General features: G+C 39.6%; 1 protein-coding gene across 3 annotated transcripts in view; it reads left to right on the plus strand.

Moving 5' to 3' along the window:
* The window catches only part of TPK1 (thiamin pyrophosphokinase 1), a 306,701-nt gene that overhangs the window by 109,071 nt on the left and 176,445 nt on the right, over positions 1-21,185 (plus strand). For all 3 annotated transcript variants that reach the window (XM_082046404.1, XM_082046405.1, XM_082046403.1), the window contains exon 3: positions 6,504-6,573. In XM_082046404.1, the coding sequence (XP_081902530.1) occupies positions 6,504-6,573 (70 nt within the window). The remainder of the gene's footprint in view (positions 1-6,503; positions 6,574-21,185) is intronic.

A 21,185-nucleotide genomic window follows, 5' to 3' on the forward strand; every position in this document is an offset into this window, starting at 1 on the left:
TTTGGGTGAAATTCCTAAGAATGGTTTCAATCCCAGAAAGTGCTGAGTACCTACCAAAGGCTAATGGCTCTTTGCTGCTGCTGATTGCGGCAGCATGAATACACACCTATAAAAACCATTTAGAAAGCACTTGTCTATCTCTTGAATTTCATTTGGAATCACAGAATATCCTGAGAACTGTTGATATTCTCCATCACGCTTGTTTAAAGCCCTGTGCACTGATGCAAATGTAAAATACCAGTGATAAAAGCTAAGCCTTTTCAGTTTCATATAAATTAAGGGTAGACCTATTTAAAATAGTTAAAAAGCTTCTTAGCAAGACCAGTGTCCAACAGTTAAGCAAAGGACTATTACAGACTAACAGACTTGTTAAACACAGCTGCAGATGGACCAGGAGAGAGATCTGCAGTGCACTATATTTGGTATATTATAGCAGTTGCATAGTCCTGGTAATGCAGGTAGAAACACATGGGTGGGATGGAATTGTTTGAGATGCAAATATATCCCCTAGATAGCAATCTGCAGACACACGAAGCCATGGATTTGTTAAACATGTTTTTGCAGTTTCTGCAGGACAAAGGAGAAAAAGAGAAAGCACATAAATACAGATTATGTATTTTGTTGCTAGTAACTGGCATTTTTTATTAATGCTGAGACAAAAATATGTTAGCCAAACGTATCAAGCAAACAAAGCAATTCTCTGCCTATCTACCATATATTATCACTTATGCATTACTACCAGCACTCCAAGTCATTAATTAAACAGGGTTCTCTTATGTGTAGATTATCCTGGCAGGTTAATTATGGTTACCAGGTTACTGAATCAATAAATGAATGAGGGAAGCAGATTGCATACCTAGAAGAAGTTGTGTAAAATTTAGAAAAGAAACAGAGGGAATATACTAAGGCAGTTTTAGGGGAGATGTCATAAATTTGAATTTAGTCAAAAACATGGATTAATTTCAGGATCAGTTTGAAAAAGGAAAAAAAAATTAAATGCTAATTGCAAGAAATAATAGAATGAGAATAATAATAGGAATAATAAAGTTATCCTTTTCTTCCCCAGGTGTCAGTACTGTATATAAACGTATTCCCTTTTTATACCCTCATCTTACTCAGTCTGCAAGAGTTACATCTGTTCTGTACAGTCTTTTCCCCAGCCTGAACTTGCAGGGCTTAAAGGTGTGATAAAATACTTGCATCTTTACTGCAAAACCTTCAGGACTAGTTAACTCAGAGACACGACCTTCCTTTTTGTGTTTGATATCCTGTTCATATCTTGTCTCACAGTCATGGGAAGTTGCCTTTATCAAAAGAGCAAATATAAGTATTTAAATAGTTTATTTTTTTTTTGTTGTTGCGTTAGAATAATTTTTGCAGCAGCGTATTCGCTAGTAGCCCTAACAGTGCCCTCTCAGCTTCAGTCAGTAAAGGGAAATATTTCACTGTTTCCTAGCAGATAATACACCATTTAAAATGAAGGATCTCACTTAGAAAGACTTTGGTTTCTTCATTCATGTTGCCTATGAGAAACTCTTCCAGAGATATGGGCTCATAATATGCTCTTGACATAACTCTTCCTCAGCATAGGTGGAACTGAAGGGTATTTACCCTTACCATAATTTCAAACGCTACTGGATTGAACATTTGTTGTACCCAGTAATTTGAGTAGCAGTTGTCAGTGGCATTGAGTCCCTTCTTCTGTACTCTCCCACAATGCAGCACAATGAAACAGTTGTTTTTTCGGTTATGTCTCCATTCCCTGTTTCATTGAATGACACTGGAGTTACATCAGAAAGGAATTTGACAGATAGAGAATGTGGTAATTTGACAGACGGAGCTATTTCTGAGAAGTGGAGCTTAACACAGAATATGGAGGTTGGAAAGGTTGTGATTCATGGTAACACCAAGGAGTGCAGATTTGCACACTGAGATAGTGCTGCCATGTGATTGAGCCCTTGTGCTCCTAGTGTCATCTCTGCTGATAACAAAAGCACAAAACGGCACCTTGAAGCTCTCCAGCTGAGCAGGGTGGCCAGGGGTCTTTTCTGCTTCCACTTGTGCTGGTTGAAAAAGCTATTGCTCCCAATTGCTCAGTTCACAGAGGCAGGATTAACTAAAAGACTTTAGATAAGGTCTTTACTGACTTATTTCTTTCTGATATACATAAGCTAGACAGTATTCCCATGTGCAGCGTACCTGGCCAATTTGAGGGGTCTCCAATAATGTGGTAGTAACATTTGAGTCAGAAGGTGTGTGCAGAACCACCTGTGTTCTGGCTGACCAGTTCAATTACTCTTCCCTCTACAAGCCCCACCATCCATTTGGTTGTCCTGGAAGAAAACTTGTCTTTGGCCCAGGTGTGACCATTATCACTTCATACCTCCATGTAACTTTTCACCTTTTTGTTGGTTTGTTTTTGTTTGGGGTTTGTTTGGTTGGTTTTAATCTATTTAAAATGTAAACTTATTGGAAGAAGGTGTCTGTGTTTCCTCAATGCCAAGCAAAACAAAGCACTGATCTTGTTCAGGTCCTTCAGTTTCTGCTGAAATAATTAATGAGGTATTGTGTGAGCTGTTGTGAAGTACCTAGAGACTGCTAGATTTGCCTACACATTTGCTGTGCCTCACCTTGGCCAAATTGTTGTTTGTAAGGCAATTTTGCCTCTAATATAAAAGGCACTGTATAAAATAAGTTCCTATTATCTTTTCATAGAGAATTTTTTATCTGATTTGTAAGCTTAGAATTGCTGACTATCTCCTTAAACACTTCCAGATAATAATGATACATGTTCTTCCAGCTAATATATATAATTACTTTTTATCAAGTAAGGCTTGGGTCATAGCTATAGAAATAATATGATATACTGGCCTCCAGCCAATCGGTTAATTACCTGGTAGCTACTTAAAGCACCTGGGGCTTTGGTTCATTCTGGTGTACGTTATTAACTTGCTGGTAAAGGAACAGTAGCTCATAAATAGTTTCTCTAAATAACTTTACAATGCTACCCAAGTCTAATTTTTTTAAATTGCTAAGACTGTATATGTGGGGGACAGCTTTAAATTGCAGTTATGTAAGGAAACTATTTTGATTTGAGGTAGCAAATAGTAGCCCCATATCCATGTGAACAGCCTGCAGGTGTCATAGACCTGTTACTCGGGCACCTTCCTGTCTTTGGGAGAATCTCAGTAGTTTTACATGTACTAGACTGAAAACTGATTTGTTTTGTAATACTTTGTTTTGGTTTTTTGGTGGTTTTTTTTTGGTCATGTGCTTTTAAAGTGATAAGATCACATTAACAGATCTTAGGCCAGGCTTCACTTGTATTAAGTCCATTGAGATAATTTACAGTAGTTAAGGCTCTGGCTGTTTTAAAGTAGTTGAGACAGATGATAGACTCTTTCATCTTTCTTTTTCTGTGTCTTATCCCTTCTTTTTTTCCCCAGAAGTCATAAGCTACTTATTTGTCTGAAATGTGAGAGAATAGATGTAAAAATCACTGTTCTCAGAAAGAAAAAGCTGCAGGTATCTTCAGCCTGAGAAGCACCCTTTAGACAGGGTCTGTAACCAAAGTTAGAAAATGTTTTTTTCTGCAGCGTTCTTACAGTTTTGGTTATAAAGAGTGTCTGAACTGATGAATTGCTTTTGTAGAGAGAAAGGATTCTGTAGTTGGCTTAGATCTGAGGCCTTCCTTAGGTGCCTTATATCTGCTAAATAAACTGATAGCCTGAATAGCTGCTTTAAGGACAGGTATTACACACTCTTCTTGCAATGGACCATTACTAAGTTCTGTGAGAGCTGAACTCCCTGTGAGAAGTTAATATGCCCAGATGAAAGTAATTACATTAAATCTAGTTTCAGCTGTAACCTCAAGTGTAAGTGGCTGGCCAGTTACCATAATTTAGAAATTATCGTAGCTAATACAATTTGTCAGGATTGAATCTGCTTGACCTTGGCTTGTTAATATTAGTTTGGATGGTGTCTGGAAGGTGAGGGTGAAGTCAGGTAAGGAGACAAAGCAGAGCATGGTTTGTGCAAGAAGGCTGAGAAAGGTAGTTCTTACCATAGAAGGTACTGTAATACTATGGACAAGAGAAAAGAGAGGTCACTGGAGCAGGAGCAGTGCTAGAAGAAATACTGAGGAGCTCCATGCCAGTTTTCCTGCCCTACCCATTCTTGTAGCCTGCTGGAAAAAAAGCTGCTGTACCCAAAGCTACCTGTGATGAACTGGTAATTTTTGTGCTGCCTTGCTTTCTTCTGTTTTTTCCAAAAAGCCTCAACCAAGGTTGCATGGTGCTTTGTGGTGGATATATTTGCACAGAATATTCCCTGTTGTGGGAGTTCAGCAAACAAATAAGAAAGAATGGCTTAAAGATGAGAGCAGATACAGAGATGAAATTTGTTGTCTCTGTTTGTATAGGCTGGCTAGGTTGAGGGATAAGCTAGGGGGATGGGTGAATTGCCCACCTAATGAGAGCCAAAAGGAAAAATGTAGGTTTGTAACACTAAGGATAGGTGGTTCTGACTGAGAAATGAACAGCAAAGCAAAGTGGTTTTAGCTGAAGAGTGGATTCTCAGCAGCATGAAGTGCCTGATCCCATTGTATATACCTTTATTTTCCAAAACATGGGCTGTTCCTTTTCTTTGTCTCTCCTCTTTTTCCCTTTTCCCTCCTCCCCCCCCTCAATCCTCTGGCTTTCAGCCCTCTCAGGTCTACCAGTCAGTTTCTCTTCGCCTGCAGACCTGGAAGGAACGTTCTGCTCTAGTGTAGAAGCAACAGCTTCTTTTATCTCGTGTGCTGTGGTTATCTGACTTGGGCATCTCAGAGCAAAACTGATAGACTGCTAAGACAAGATGGTCATTTTCAATCTTGAATAGCTTATCATCTTTTAAAAAATCTCATTAAAGAACTGTGTGTTGGTTAAATTATGATTAATAGGGATGCCTATGAATATAATACACCAATCTATTTCTGATTTTGTAATAATAGTATTAGACTTTTCTCTCTTTCCTGACTTAAGTCTATATAAACAAAGGTATCACAAGAGAACAGCATGTCCATGCTTGTTTAAATCAATTGGAATTAGTGGCACGTGTCCTTTACAGTCCCCAAGTTATGTGGAAGCACTGAAAATTATTGTAGCTTTGCTCCTTTTATACTAAGATAGTTCAAGATTTATAGCTGAGACCTAACCCACTTGCTTTATATCAGATGATTCAAACAGTCTGTGGAGCAGTGTAGGAACTGTAGTAGACTTATCATTTTTGTGTCATAGGAGGGGAAAAAGAGAAAACAAGTATTGTCATACCTAACTATTTTTTCGCCCCAGTTTTTATGCAGGTCATTATAGAGCCACCATTGTGAACTCTTTGCTTGGGTGAGATGATGTCATGGTTTAACCTGAGCTAGAAATACAACCACGATAGCCGCTCACTCACCCCCACCCTACCCCCCCAATAGGTGAGAGAATCAAAAGGGAAGGGAGAAACTTGGATTGAGATAAACACAGTTTAATAAAATAACAAAATACTAATACACTACTAGTAAACATATATGTATAAAATAGAAATAAAAGATACTCAGGGCAGTTCCTCACAAGCTCTGTCCACAACTGAACAGCCAGTCCCAGCAAGCAGCATGTGATCCCAAAGCTGATACCAGAGGGAGAAAAGAGAGGAAAAACACAGAAAAGCCCAGAGTCCTCTGCAAAATGGCAAAAGGTTGGGCTAAATGTCCTCACCAAATCTCCCCCAGCTGCACCCCAGAGCAAGCAAGAGTGGGAAAAAGCGGAAGAGCCAACAAGAAGGCCCTGACTCCTTACATAATTAGCATGATGCTAATGGAATGGAATACTCTCATTGATCAATCTGGATGCCAGTCAAGCTCTGTCCCATCTCTTACCCCCCTTTCTCGATGCCTCACACCTGTGGGTAGAGCTCAGAGTATCCTTGGCTCTCAGACCAGAGCAATTTAAAACGTTAGTTCTGTGCTGAGGTGTTATCTGCTTGTTCTCAAACTAAGTCCAAATTATGAGTGTGCTAGCTATGAAAAAGAAAGGTTTCTAACTGCATGAAGAAAATTAACCCATTTTCAGTCAAACCAGCACAGAAGGTTGTTAGGTTTAAAGTTCAAGTTCTCATTTGTTCAGACAAGTACCTGCCCATACATGGAGGATGGGCCCTTTTCAGGTTTTGAGTACTTATCCTCCATAAGCTGACTGGGCATTAGGTTAGGATAGATAGAAATAAGCCATTTGGAAAGTACAGGGGCACAGTCAGATGAAGATTGGCACTAGTTTGATAAAACCAGTTCAAATGTCTATTTAGAGAAACAGGGGAAGTTGTCAAGTACAGGAAGCTAAAAGCCATATGAGGTCTCTAAGTTTATTCCCTACACTGCAATGAACAAATGAGTTTACACAGAAATGTCATTAATGGAATAACTGGTTGTGTTTTTTTGTTTATAATACCAATATACTGATGATCTTTTTCTTTACTTGCAGCTGCACTGAGAGCTTGTGCTGATGGTGGTGCCAATCATCTCTATCACATCACAGAAGGAAGCCAGGACAGGTATGTTAACAATATACTTGAAGTCGTTGAAGTAATCTCTTCTCAGTGAAAGTGAAATATTGAGGAACAGGGTCTGTTCAGTTAGTGAAGTAGCTGCCTGTTCTGTGCATGGTGCTTTAACAAGCTGCAGCAGGTAGTATTAACATAAATATTTTCTCCATGTTATCTTTAATTTTTATTCCCAGCTACAATTTTTAAAAACACACGGGTAGCCTGAAATACCTTTTTTCCTTAAGCCCACTGGTCTTTTTTCCTCTTGAAAGCTCTGCTTTCAGTCTGTCTTATTTTATGCATCTATCAGAGCTAGGCCTTTGATGGAGCCTCTGAAAGAGCTTGCTGTGCCCCTAGCAAGGGTTGACTAGAGGAACATCTGGTGCCTCTCACCAGGAGCTGAAACAAAGCATGTCCTCTTCATTAATCTTGTGAGGCCTTAGAGGAAATCTGTTTACTTTGTGAAGCGAGATGGGTAATAAAATAGGAAGTCTACTTTTCTTTTTGAATTCTTTCTGAATTAGCATCGGGGCATCAAATGTGAAGAAAGGCTAGTACAGAGGTGATCTATAAACATATATGCTAGGTGAGAAAATATGACCAAAAGAAGAATGTGTTCTTGTTTTCTATAATGGCATTAAAATTGTAAAATATCCCAGGTTTCTGCCCCAGAAGTGTTGAGCTGGGGTTGTGATGCAAAATACTGAATTCAAGTGCTTTCTCATTTTTTTAGTGGAACCATGGAATGCTGAAGTTACTAAGGGTCCTTTTTGCTTGTCTTTAGGATTTTCAGTTGTTTTGAGCAAGAATTCATAAATAAATAGTTTAATAAATGCAAATAAATTAATCAAGCTGACTCTCAGGGCAAAGGAATGAGACAGATGTTCGGTAGAACTTACAAACTTCTGACAATTTTGTTCATACAGCAAAAGCTGATATATATTTTGTGTTTCGTCTCACAGCAAGAGATGCCATGACAGAGGCTGGGAAAGCGTGGTTTCCTCCTGTCCTTCAGAATAAAGACTAGAGTTGGAGAGGAAGACTGTAGTCTTAAAGTAAAAGTTAACTTAAAATTTCTTCTTTGTTAGCTGTGAGAGGTTTGATGGCTGAGATCTACAACTGCTAAAACTGAGACTGGAGTCTTCCAAGCACTACTGACTGTTGCTGGAGTATTCCTTCTGTAATTTTCCATTTCTCTTCTCCTAGAAGTTGCTTAGAGAGCCATACACAACTTAATCTTGAATTCAAACAGAAATCTGTTTGACTTGCAGCAAACACTTCTCTTCGATAATGGTGATGCTTTCCAAAGAACAACATTTAATAGCTTTTATGTTATCTTCTTCTGTAACCCGTTCATCTCTTCTGTGCATCTTTATGTTTGTATTAAATAAATATAATTCAGGGGAAAATGGATGATTATACCTTGGCTGAATAGTTCTTTCAGTCTTACATACTTGGCCCTTGGTGTATTCTTTTTCCCTGTTTGTCTTCTTCTCATCTTAATTGCTTTGAGTAGATATATTTTACCTTCAAAGTGATTCTTTTGAAACAAAAAAAAGACCTGCATAATTTTGATTTTTTGTCTTTAAAGAAATCATTCTGCTGGAAGGAATATTCATTTACTTCTCTGAAGTATTTTCCCTTATGTTCCCTGTCCAGTGTTATTAAAGAGCTGTCTAGTCAGTCTACTGACATGCTAATCAATTTTTTAATGCTGTCTTAACCTTCTGTTTAAAACTCTATTTTATTCAAAGTCCTGATATCTAATTGTGTTGTATCAAAACCTAAAACCTATAGCCCTTCAATTCTAGAGAGATTATTATATCCAAGAGATACAAATAAAGAATAAAGAACTTGATTGATATTTTGGGCTTGATACTCAGTGACACTGAAGTTTGTGAAGAATCTTTTAGAATTGGAATAAATTATAACATTCTGGGGAAAAGCTTGCAATATAGAACAATTACAGCGTTGTCTTTCTTTAGAACTAAGTGAAGTAGTTGTTGCTATTTTGAAGAGTCCATTTCCAAATTCTAGAAAAATGTAAGGCTAGAAGTGATCCATCCTTCTTTCCCTTTGCTTTAAGGTGAAGACAAACCTATATTTTCCATTGCTGGTGCATACCCAGTTGGTTGGTTCTTAAAAATCTTTCAAGTGTGTGCTCCTCTCATGCCGCCACCCCTTCATTCAGCTTCTTCTGCTTTAGGCTAAAATGTACCCATCTTGTTTGGTCTTTCTTTATTGGTCATCTTTTCTTATTGGCCTCTCTTCAGTTAGTTCATGGCTATCTTAAAGTGCTGTGGCGGAAGCTAGGAAAGGTGCTCTGCAGGAGACTTCCCAGTGCTGAACAATTGTTTAACTTGCTCTCATGTTAAGCTGGCCTGCACTGTCAAATGAAAAGCAGCAAGAGTGGATTCAAGGACCCCCATTTTCCATCCTCCATCAGTTTGCTGTTTTCTCCACCAGTGTCTTGACTTGTTTCTGTGCTTGAGTGGTTCACCTATTCCCATCAAGCAAAGGAAGCTCTCACCTTCCTCTTAGGCTTAGCAGGCTTAGCAACCTGACTGCGTGGCATGAGATTAACATATGTAAGATGTTATATATCTTCATCTGTGTTTGTGGTGTCATTTTTACGACGTGTTCGGTGGGTTTTCCCAGAAGTTTCTCTAAACCTAGTTCAATAAATCTGAAGTGCAATTATTCTTGTTTAAAAGGAAACAAACCAACCAACCCAAGGAAAACTTCATTTCTGTAACTACTGATGAGGAGAAATAATCCCATTTTTTTCAAAAAATGAGTTAAAACAAATTACCTCCTAGAGCAAAGGGGCAGTAAGAGTAACCAAAGGGGCAAGATAACTTTTCCACAGAGGGGCCCATCCTTGGGAGCTGTTGGTGTTGGGGACACAGGAGAGGCAGGAGGGAAAAAGGAATGGACTCCTGTGTTCTCTTGCTTTTCCCTCTCTGGTTCTACAGCCAAGAAGGGTTGTTTTCCTTACACTGTTTTTCCTTTGTTAACATCAGTTCTCAGCTAATCAGAGTTAAAGGTGATTTACTGATCTTTATGGGGTTTTTGCTTTGCCTTGTTCTGTCTGCCTTGCCTATCCTGTTGTGTATTTCCTTAGTCACTACGAAGCACTGCTATCCACTTCAGAGTTAGGTTGTTGCTTTTCTGTATCACACTACAGCAACTTCTTTCTCAACACTTTCAGATTAAATCTTAAGGCATCGATTAACCTGTGTGTCACTGGCTTTGGGGTATATGAAGGTGAAGATGCATTGGAAACTATCATCGTATTGGCACTTGTAAAAACAATCATTAGAACTTGTGTCTCACATGCTATTTTCCAGAGAGATGTCAAATCCGTCGTGTACTCTGGTTTTGCAACATCAAGAGCTTCAGGTCAAAGAGTGGAGCAGTGTGCTCTATAAGAGGAAGGATAATCCTATCATAAAAAATATTGGCTTTCCGGGGTTCTGTTTAGTATTTCAGACTTACTGTATGGCATGAGGTGGGCTGCTACAATCACTAAGAACAGCACTTCAGCTACATATCCAGTTTCTTTCTGTGAACTGCGTGAAGTATAAGAGTAGCAGTGAAACTGAAAAATGGTTGTGTATTTTGATGTAATATTTTCTACATATAAAACATACATGAGGTGAGCTTAGGTATATGCATGAAAATGCAGTTGCTGCTATAGAATTCTTCTCCGGACTGGGCATACAGGGAGGCAGCTCCAAGAAGCTCTACATGTATGTTTGAACATTAGGAACAAATTTTGTAAACATTTCCAGTTGATGTAGGTGCTAAATTTCAAGCATGGACCTCAAAAAAATCTTTTTGGAAGCAACTTATATTCAGGAATACAGATTGCTACATAAACTTTATCTTTTGGTGACATCCTTCCCACCTTCTCCCCCCTGTAAGGATTTAAATAAATCATTTAGTCAGAATGAATCAAGCGTATTGGTTGTACAAGGTGATGTTATTTCTTTAACTTGGATTTAGAAAACTCTTCTATGTCCCACACTTCATGTTGAAAAGCTGAATTGGAAAATATAATTCCTAATTGTACAGCTTTTACAACTTATGTTTACTGAGTTTTGTACTTGTAAGTATCAATTAATAGATTTAGACATAAACTTTCAATGCTGACTGCGCCTGAAGAGTTTCTTGTCCTTCACATGCCTGCAGATGGTTTCCAGAATTAGCCAATCCATCACCTTCCCAAGGATTGAGGTGAGTCTGAGCAGTCTATAGTTCTTAGAGTCCTCCTTCTTGCCCTTCTTAAAGACAAGACTGACATTTGCTTTCTTCCAGTCTTTGGGCACTTCTGCCAGTCACCATGATTGATCAAAGATTATCAAGAGTGGCCTTGTAATGACCTCAGCCAGCTCCTTCAGCACTCACGTTCATCTCATATGGGCGTGGGGACTTATGTATGTCCATTTTGCTTATGTATTCCCTGACCTGATCCTCTTCTACCAAGGAATATTTCTTGATCCAGTCTTTCCCCTGGTCTCTGATGCCTGGGATTCCTGAAGGCTGGTCTTGCTAGTAAAGACTGAGGCAAAGAAGGCGTTCAGTACCTCAGCCTTTTCCATGTTCTGTGTAACCAGGTCCCCTGTCTCATTAAGCAATAGTCCCATATTTTTCCTAGTCTTCTTTTTGTCACCTATGTACACCTATGTAGAAGCCTTGTTGTCTTTGACATCTCTGGCCAGACTCAGTTGCATTTGGGCTTTAGCTTGCCCAACTTCATCCATCCCCAGGCAGAGCTCTATGCACTCCAGCTGCTCTCTCACATAAAGGGCAACTGCTCTTCCTTGTCTTCCCATCTGGTCCTTCCCAAAGAGCCTGCATCCCCTCATTGCAACACTCCATCCATGTTTCCATGATCCCAACAAGATTGTAGCTCTGCAACTGCACGCAGATCTGTAACTTGGTTTTCCCCATGCATGTTCCAGGGCTTTATTTTGCCTCAAAAGTTTGAAAAGGAAACAGTAGGCTTAACTTCAATAGGAAGACTAAGCTAGTATAACTTCCATGAGGAAAAGTAGTCACATTTTTTCCTTGCATGAAAGGTAGAAAGATAACTCATAGTGGAATTGTCTGTATATTTTGATGGCTTCATGTGTGCATTTTGGCAATTAGTGAGGGTTAATAGTGCCAATTCACCAGCCATCCTGTCTTCCTTTCGTTGACTTGTTCAATTAGGTATTTATATCTTACACTGAATTTAGCTAATCTTAGAAACCACTGTCTCCATTGTCAAAATCATAGAAGAAGAAACAGCAGGACAACAGCTAGAAATACCCATATGTAAAATGACATCTTTTGTCTTGTTTCTTGAATAACCTTCTGCTCATGGAAAAGTGTGTCCCTAAAAGGATTTTAGGGTGAAGAATTCGTATATCCTTCACTGTATTTTGTATTGGATTAGAAATAGGGTGCTTATAAAGGTAATTAGCCATTGATGTAGCTTAATGTAGGGCTGAGAGGAATTTTTTGCTTGAACTCTTCAGATTAAACTGGATATTGTTTTTAAGCTATCTTATATTCAGGCAAAACTTAAAGCACTGATGCAGAAAGCATTGAATGAGATTTTTAGAGTACTGAGTTATCCTAGGAGAGTACAATGGTCTTCTTGTCTTTAAAATCTGTTCATTGTATGTTTTCGTGAGGATGAGAGATAGTTCTACATGTGAAGTTTTTGATTTGTTAATGTTGGTATAAGGATATGTTTCAGTAATGTTTTTTAAAAAAATTGCCTCTGAAATGTGAGGTCAAAGCTATTTATAATGGCTTTCTTGTTGCGGGTGGTGTGGTGAAGCATTCTTTGAATTGAGGGATTGCCATCTGAAAGCCAAGAAAGTTGAAAGCTTGAGGTAGTGCTTTATTTTTTCAGACAGCTTAAGGGAATCTTTTACATCAGTCATTTTTATCTGACCTAAAAACTATAGCAGTGTTTAAAGATCATAATCAGGATCTTGAGTTTATCCTAATAAATTCTGTAGTATAGTTCAGAAACCCTATCCTTATCCATAGTCTTCTCCTTTAAGAAATACCTGACTTGAGATCCATTTTAAATCCTAGCTTGCTTTAAGATCATCTTACATTAAGATCATATGAGTTTTGGCTTTTTTTCATTTATATCTTCAGTTTAATTACTTTCACTTGATTACATTTTCAAATACATTTTTATTCTAGTAGGTATGCATTGTAAATACAATTCAAAGTTTGTTTCAGAAACAATGAAGAGCTGAGATATCTAGAGATGAATATAAAGAGATATGCATAGATTTGGTCCTCAATTTAAACCAAGATTAGCTTCCTGTATTGCGAGGTGTTTCCTGAAGGGCAATAACATCACTAGGAATATCAGGCTTCTGTTGCTTTTGCTAGTCAAGATGGAAATCGTAGGATAATAGTAATATTTATAACTAATAATGATGGGAAGTGACAGTGTTACCCGTTTTGACTCCTGCAAGTTAGACCTCTATTAAAAGATTGCTGAGCCTCATCAGACTCTTACAGAAGTTATGAAATGGCTAGCTTTTTATCTGTGATACACATGTGCGTACAGGGATGCATGCATGCCTTGTTTCTTTTATTTCAGGAGACACTGAAATTAAGTTACTGCCTTAGTACAGGACGATGCTTTCTTTACAGGAGAAGAGTAAAAAAGAAAGACACTCTTAGGTAGAATTTCTGGATATGATTCACAAGTGGCAGAGGCATATGTAGGAGGTTTCACCTAGAGTGACAGTGAGAGTATTGTCTCAATTTTAATGGAGAACTGGGAATCAAGACCTTTTTTTTGTCTTCAGTCTGCTGAATGTCATCCAGTGTGTTACCAAATCACAGAATCACGGAATGTTAAGGATTGGAAGGGACCTCAAAAGATAATCTAGTCCAATCCCCCCACCGGAGCAGGAACACCCAGACGAGGTTACACAGGAATGTGTCCTGAGAGGTTTTGAATGTCTCCAGAGAAGGAGACTCCACAACCCCCCTGGGCAGCCTGTTCCAGTGCTCTGTTACCTTCACTGTGAATAAGTTTCTTCTCAAATGTAAGTGGAACCTTTTGTGTTCCAGTTTGTACACATTGCCCCTTGTCCTACCATTGGTGGTGGCAGACTTGGTCTCTATTAGCACTCCAGGTACCTGCACATTTTGGCATAAATCCACAGATTTTCTTTTTTTTTTTTTTTTTTTTTTGATACCTCAAGACATTCAAAGATGGCATTAGAACTCTGTTCTTTTTAGTGACATCAACAGACCTAAGTGTGAAACTGTGCTTTTCTGGAATGATCCTAATCTTGTGTAGGAGTAGATGGCAAGGACCAGGACAAAAGTCTGGGGAGATGAAGTGATGGGCAGATACAAAACAAATGGACAGTTTGACACTGGCTTCCAGTGAGGTGCTCTGCCCTTAAAACTGTGCAGTTCCAGTAAGAGCACCATAAGCCAAGTTATAATTACCAACCAGGAAAATAAAGGGTCATGATTTGTCCAGAACAGTAATTCTGGAAAACAAAACAAAACAAAATGGGAAAAAAAGTGGCTGAAGAAAGGAGAATGTCGGGACACTTTCAGTTAATCCCAGGTCTCTCAATCAGAACATTTGTATTGCTTCAGCTTCTTCTTCAAATAGCTGTGTCTGTGCCCCTTAGTGTACTGTAAGTAGAGGAATGTCATCGCCATATGGGTGATTTCTGGCTTTATGATATGGTAAAAAACATTTATGGCCACCCGGATGCTAGAAGTTAGGACCTCATAGTGATAAAATATCTGCGCATTGAGTCACCGCTGGAAAAAGCAGCTCAGAAGAGCGTCCTGAGCTGGCCTAAGAGCACTCTGCACTTTATAGTGTTTCGGTTCGTTGTGTCTAAGGAGTAATTCTCAGGATCTGGGGAAAGCTGCCTCCATGTGTAGCGTTAAGGTGAAATGTATGCCTGTGTTTCTTTTGGATCTCTGAATATCAATAGAAATGATTAGGCAGGCGATGCTTGCTTTTATGGGGCAATACTTTTTACAAGTGTTTGGGGTTGCATGGGGAGCTGAGAGTTTTCCTGTGTTTGAAACAAAGCAAAACTAGAAAGTTCTTGGAAACCTCAAACCAGTCTGGGTCTTTGCTGCAATAGTGCTTGTCATTTAAAATATGAACTTTATTTTGAACACAGCAAGAGCAATCAATGCCTTAAAATAAATGTTAATAAATTACCTTGAAGTTGACTGATCTGCACTGCTGCCCTTCAGAGATCTGGGGAAGGATTACTAGTGCTATAGCACCTGTTCACTTTTTCAGAGATTTTTCTTCATAATCTAGAAGATTTTTGGAGAGAGCAGATACAGTACCTTCCAGGTGACTTCAACTTACAGAATATTACATAATGGGACTGAACACACATAACACTTGCAGATAAATTATTCAGATTAGTTTTTGCTGTCTCTAAAATGCTTTTTCAGTAAACTTATTAGTGATTGTTGGAGCATAAACATATTCTGGATGTTTATTTCTCGGTTTTCTGTCCTATTCTCTTTCTTCAGTAGGCTCTGCTCTCTTTTTAAAAATGTGTGAAAAGCAAAAGTTCTGACTTTTAACAATTTGCATTCAAATGGGCACCTTTTGAGAACAGATGATTGTATATGCCAAATCTGTTTAAAGTTAGTGTTAGTGAAGCCAGTAGCTTGTGAATGGGGGACTTTATGCATTATAGAATATAATGAGAAGTAAAACTTCAAAATATAAAACTATTCATCTTTAAACTATTTTTCTTAGGTCTTCTGCTAAGATTTGTTTTTAAACCTAGTTGTATTCCAAGAGTGTTTCCATTTTACATATGGACTCCTTCAGGTTTTCATTTTAACGTGTTTTGTGCCACAGTTGTTTTCACAGAAAATGCTATCGAGAACAAGGAACTGTGTTCTCAAACTATGATCAAGGCTACTTATTACAATTGATAAATGAGGATAATCAATAAATTAACTACTTAAAGGGAGTTGATGAGCACTCTTCGTCTTCTGATGAAGACAAGCCATGGAGCAAAAACTGCAGAACCAGTTGCAAAGCCATCCACACGAAGGGTTGAACATCAGTCAATTGGACTAGGTAAGGTTGCCAGGCAGCTCTACGAATTCCACAATTGAAATCACAAGGATTAATCTTTGGCAAAAAGTTAGAGGCCTGAGACATCATAGAGGCAGATTTTTTCTGCTACCAGAAGTAATTTGCTCAAGCATGTGGATAACGTGTACAGTGGTACCTCCAAAGCATTCTTGGATACATCTGTATTCAGAAAAACTCAAAGCTTCTCCTGCAGCTCATAGTTATATAAAATCATACTCCTGGGTGTGCACACTCCTCTGCAAGCAGCATATTACCTAACTTATTTAGGTGGCAGTCTGGGTTCTATTTTTGCAAAATAGGGGAGAAAAAGTCTTCTAATGCGTTTATTTAGTTGTATTTTAAAAGAGGTAATTTGCTGTCTCTGTCTTGCATGAAGACTTTATTTTTTAAAAGTTTGGGGCAGCATACCTGGAAGCCATAGTGAATGTCAGTTACAGAGAAATGTAAAGAATTCTGAGTTTTGAGCAAGGGAAGAAAGATCTATTTGGGTAACAAGAGAAAATACAGGGACAGTGATGTTAAAAGATAGTAAAAATGCAGTTCAAAATGGCATAAACCAGGGGTGTCAAACTCATTTTCACTGCGGCCACATCAGCCTCACAGTTGCCTTCAAAGGGCTGAATGTAATTTTAGGACTGAATACATGTAACTACTCTTACATTTATTTATTACATTTATTGCTACTCCTAGGAGCATAAGCTGTACAGAAATATCTTGCCTACCTGTCCCAAGTAATTAAGCAGAATGATGTCCAATTGTGTGGCAGAAGGTGAAAATGACAAGGTAGATTGAATCCAAAGTTACAGAGTGCCTTAAAATAGATGGAGATGCATGAAGGTCCACTGGGGTTGTCTTATGATGCTTCTCTACCTGTGTGGGATGTTCTGTACGAGTAAGTCTAGAGTCTATCTGCAAACTGGTTTTGGTGTCTCTGCAGAACTCTGGATTAGTATCAGCACATCATTCAGCTCTGGCTCATTAGCCCAACTAAGAATGTTCACTAAGGCAGTAGGATGGTTTCTGATACCAGAGTGAGGTTGTTCTGTATGATGCAGGCAGTGCCTTTACTGGCAATTATTTTCCATCTCGCTTAGCTTTTTGTAAGCACTTGTGTACATACAAGCACCTCAAGAACAGATTAGCACTGCAAAGATAGGCCTAGAAAAATGAACTTCAGAGAGATGAGGGAAGAGAGCAGTGGATGAAGGGCTAGATGACAGTTTCAGAATGCCACCAAAATATCTGTCTGGTATGAGACAGTCATATCGTGAACACATTCAGAATAAACATACCTCTGTCCTGCAGTAATTCTTTTTAGCTCAAATAGGTACATATGCATGGAGTGTATAAAGAAAGTAATGAAATGGATTAAGGAAGAGCTGCATTCAGGTAAAAAGCTCACAGCTTTTACTGGGTTTGAATGGGTGTTCTGCTTTATTCCTCTGAGTGGCAATGAGTATTGAACTAAATTGACTGCAAAATGAAAAAAAGGTCAAACAAATAATACTTGAGAATGAATACAGCTCACCATAGTTGAAATTTATGTTTTATTCTAGAGTGAGAAAAAACAAAGGAAAACTGAGCAGAGACTGTCTCTGTGGGCACACTACATGGAGATTCTGCTAGAAATTAGGTTTTAGTTTTGTTTAGGATTTTGAAATACATTTGGTGAGTGAGGGGAAACTAAGATTCCGTGCTACTTTGGCAGAGCTTTTAATACAGGTTTTTGGTGGCATGGTTTTTGGGGGGAGTTGCTTGCTTGTTGGGTTTTGTGTGTGTTTTTTTGGTTTTGGGGGGTTTTTGTGTGGTTTTGGTTAGTTGGTTGCTCTTTTTTGGGGGTTTTGTTTGTTTGGTTTTTTTAGTGTTACTTTTTTTCCTTTAATATCACAACACAGAAATAGATAAGGCTGGTGCTTGTCAAGTAGGGACTCAGATCACCTTTTTCTACAGATTCAGGATCTTCCGTTGACTTAATTGGGAAGGGATTAAGCTCTATGTGTGTAAGCAATTACACCCTCTCCATACATTGCCCTTAATTCTTGCAGTGTAATTAGTGCTTTACATGATGCATCACTTCTCCATGGTGAATACAAGCAGGGAAACTACCACAGCTGGATCTAATGTTTTCAGCAACCTGGTACCTTTACAACAGCCTGTGAAATGGATGCAACAAGAGTGAGATTCTTACTGCTACTTTGTCAGTAACCAGGTCCTCCAGAGGCAGGGACATAATCCATTTTTATCCCTGCTGCTTAAAAAACCAAAAACAAACGAACAAAACACACACAAAAACCAACCAACCAAGCAAAAAAGAACCCTTTGAGCTGTGTAAATATTGTTTGAGCATCTATTACTCTGATTTCATATTTGAAGCCAATGTTGGCAATAGTTGGAAATTGCTACTGTGTATTGTACTTGGAATTACTTTGTGGTGCCCACACAGTGATAAAAATATTTAAAATAGTCTTTGGAAGCGGTAACACCGGGAATGAAATTCATTCTATAGCAATAAACAGTTCTTGGACTAATAACTCTTGAGGGATACCCCACCTACACATGCTGCTTGACTCTCAAACTCCCTGGCTTTCCCTGGTTGTTAAGAAACTCCAGATGCAATATGTTTCTTCTTTCTTTTGAAATTAAGCTGAGTGGCTCATTCAAAGTATCCACATCATGTGGCTAATGGGAATGTGTAGATAAGATGTTTGGGATCAGACAGTACGCATGTGCATGCAATTTGCTCTATATTTCCTTCAGTGTGTCTTTAAGTATTTTGATTGCTGTGTAAAAGGTGTCTGGCATGTAAAAAAGAGTAGAAGCAGTAAATAATCATATAGCTGTTCCCTTTCACTTATTCATTATAAGCATTATGGTTAAAGAAGAGTGACTAAATGTGGAGTAAGCTAATAGGATGACAGTGAAGATGACTGATAAGGATCAGTGGGTTAGAAAAGGAATATTTTTAGAGTGGCTGGTATACAAAATAATGACACAGTGGGTAGCAATGGCAGTGGATAAAAGGCTGTGCCTTTGTATGTCCTCAGTCTTTTTCCTCAATATAAAAGAGAGACTGGTGTTCAGGTGTAGCTCATAATATTTAGTATGAGAGTAGTACGATTTTTAGGTTGGCTTTTTTTTTTTTAGGCATGTGAATGGGTAGTATGGTGATCTTTTTTTTTTTTTTTTTTTTTTTTCCCCTGCAGTTGCTGTGTGTTACAAATTCAATGGCATTGTTTGGAGTGCTGGTCATCCAGCTGTGGGCCAAAGCATTGAGAGTGGTGCCTGTGGTTGTCATCTCCTCTGTGCAAAAGTGGAGTTACTCTGCAAGGGCTGGAAATCATATAGTCTTTATGCACTGATGTAACAGAACTTTGAATATCTCCGTTTCTTTGTCACCGGATTTTGCTTTGGTGTTTAGAAGAGCTAAACAAGTTAGGTGACAGTTGGCCCTGGTACAATCTCGAAAAAGCAAAAATTGAAAGGGAGGAAGAAAATCAGGATACAAGGGAAAGGATGGGAAGAGAGTGAAAGTGTTTTTGATAATTGTCAGGAAATATAGATGAGACAATCTTAGCCTGTGTCCAGGCCTTAGCTTATTGAACTATTGTGCATGTACAATCAAGAGGCTTGCATAGGCACAATAGGGCAAGTTGGTATACTGCTTCTTATAAAACTTGCTTAGAAACTGCCTATATAGAACTTGCTTAGCGTAATTACAGAATCACAGAATCGACTGGGTTGGAAAAGACCTCAGAGATCATAGAGTTCAACCCTTGGTCCAACTCTAGTCCGTTTACTAGATCATGGCACTAAGTGCCATGTCCAATCTCAGTTTAAAAACCTCCAGGGACGGTGAGTCCACCACCTCCCTGAGCAGCCATTCCAATGCCTGACCACTCTCTCTGTAAAGAATTTCTTTCTAATATCCAGCCTAAATTTCCCCTGGCAGAGTTTAAGCCCATGCCCCCTTGTCCTATTCCTGACTGTCTGGGAGAAGAGACCAATCCCCACCTGGCTATAACTTCCCTTCAGGTAGTTATAGAGTGATGAGGTCACCTCTAAGCCTTCTCTTCTCTAGACTAAACAACCCCAGCTCCCTCAGCCTCTCCCCATAGGTCTTATGTTCAAGTCCCTTCACCAGTCGTGTTGCTCTTCTCTGGACTCGCTCCAGCACTTCAATGTCTTTCCTGAACTGAGGGGCCCAGAACTGAACACAATACTCCAGGTGTGGCCTCACCAATGCAGGGTACAGGGGAAGGATCACTTCCCTTGTCCTGCTGACCACGCTATTTTTGATACAGGACAGGATACCATTGGCCTTTTTGGCCACCTGTGCACACTGATGGCTCATGTTGAGCTTACTGTCCATTAGTCCCCCCAGGTCCCTTTCTGTCTGACTGCTCTCCAGCCACTCTGTGCCCAGCCTGTAGCGCTGCAGGGGGTTGTTGTGGCCAAAGTGCAGCACCCGGCACTTGGCCTTATTGAACTTCATCCCATTGGAATCAGCCCATTTTTCCAGTCTATCCAGGTCCCTCTGCAGAGCCCTCCTGCCTTCCAGCAGGTCGACACTCCCTCCCAACTTGGTGTCATCAGCAAACTTGCTGATGATGGTCTCAATCCCCTCATCTAAATCGTCAGTAAAGATGTTAAATAGGACCGGACCCAATACTGACCCCTGGGGAACACCACTAGTGACTGGCCGCCAGCTATTGCAGCCCCATTCACCAGCACTCTCTGGGCCCGGCCCTCCAGCCAGTTCTTAACCCAGCGTAAAGTACACTTGTCCAAGCCATGGGCTACCAGCTTTTGCAGGAGTATATTATGGGAGACAGTGTCAAAGGCCTTGCTGAAGTCCAGATAGACCACATCCACAGCTTTCCACTCATCCACCAGGTGGGTCACCTGATCATAAAAGGAGATCAGGTTGGTCAGACAGGACCTGCCCCTCCTAAACCCATGCTGGCTGGGTCTGATCCCTTGTCCATCCTGAAGGTGCTGTGTGATTGCATTCAGGATGATCTGCTCCATAACCCTGCCAGGCACTGAGGTCAGGCTGACAGGCCTAGAGTTGCCAGGGTCAGCTTTGCAGCCCTTTTTGTGGACTGGGGTAACATTGGCCAATTTCCAATCATATGGGACCTCCCCAGTGAGCCAGGACTGTTGGAAGATGATGGAGAGTGGCTTGGCAAGTTCTTCTGCTAGCTCCCTCATCACCCTAGGATGGATCCCATCTGGTCCCATAGACTTGTGAGGATCCAGATGGCTCAGTAAATCACCAACTATTTCCTCCTGGAATACAAGGGGCCTATTTGGCTTCCTATCTCTGTCGACCACCTCCAGAGATGAGTTGTCCTGAGGGCCACCTGTCTTACTGGTAAAAACTGAGGCAAAGTAGGTATTAAGTACCTCAGCTTTCTCCTCATCTTTGTTAACTATATTTCCCTCAAAGTCCAACAGAGAATGGAGATTTTCCTTGCCCCTCCTTTTG

The sequence above is a fragment of the Streptopelia decaocto genome (assembly GCF_964273445.1).
Source record: "Streptopelia decaocto genome assembly, chromosome: 2".
Classification (NCBI taxonomy): Eukaryota; Metazoa; Chordata; class Aves; order Columbiformes; family Columbidae; genus Streptopelia; species Streptopelia decaocto.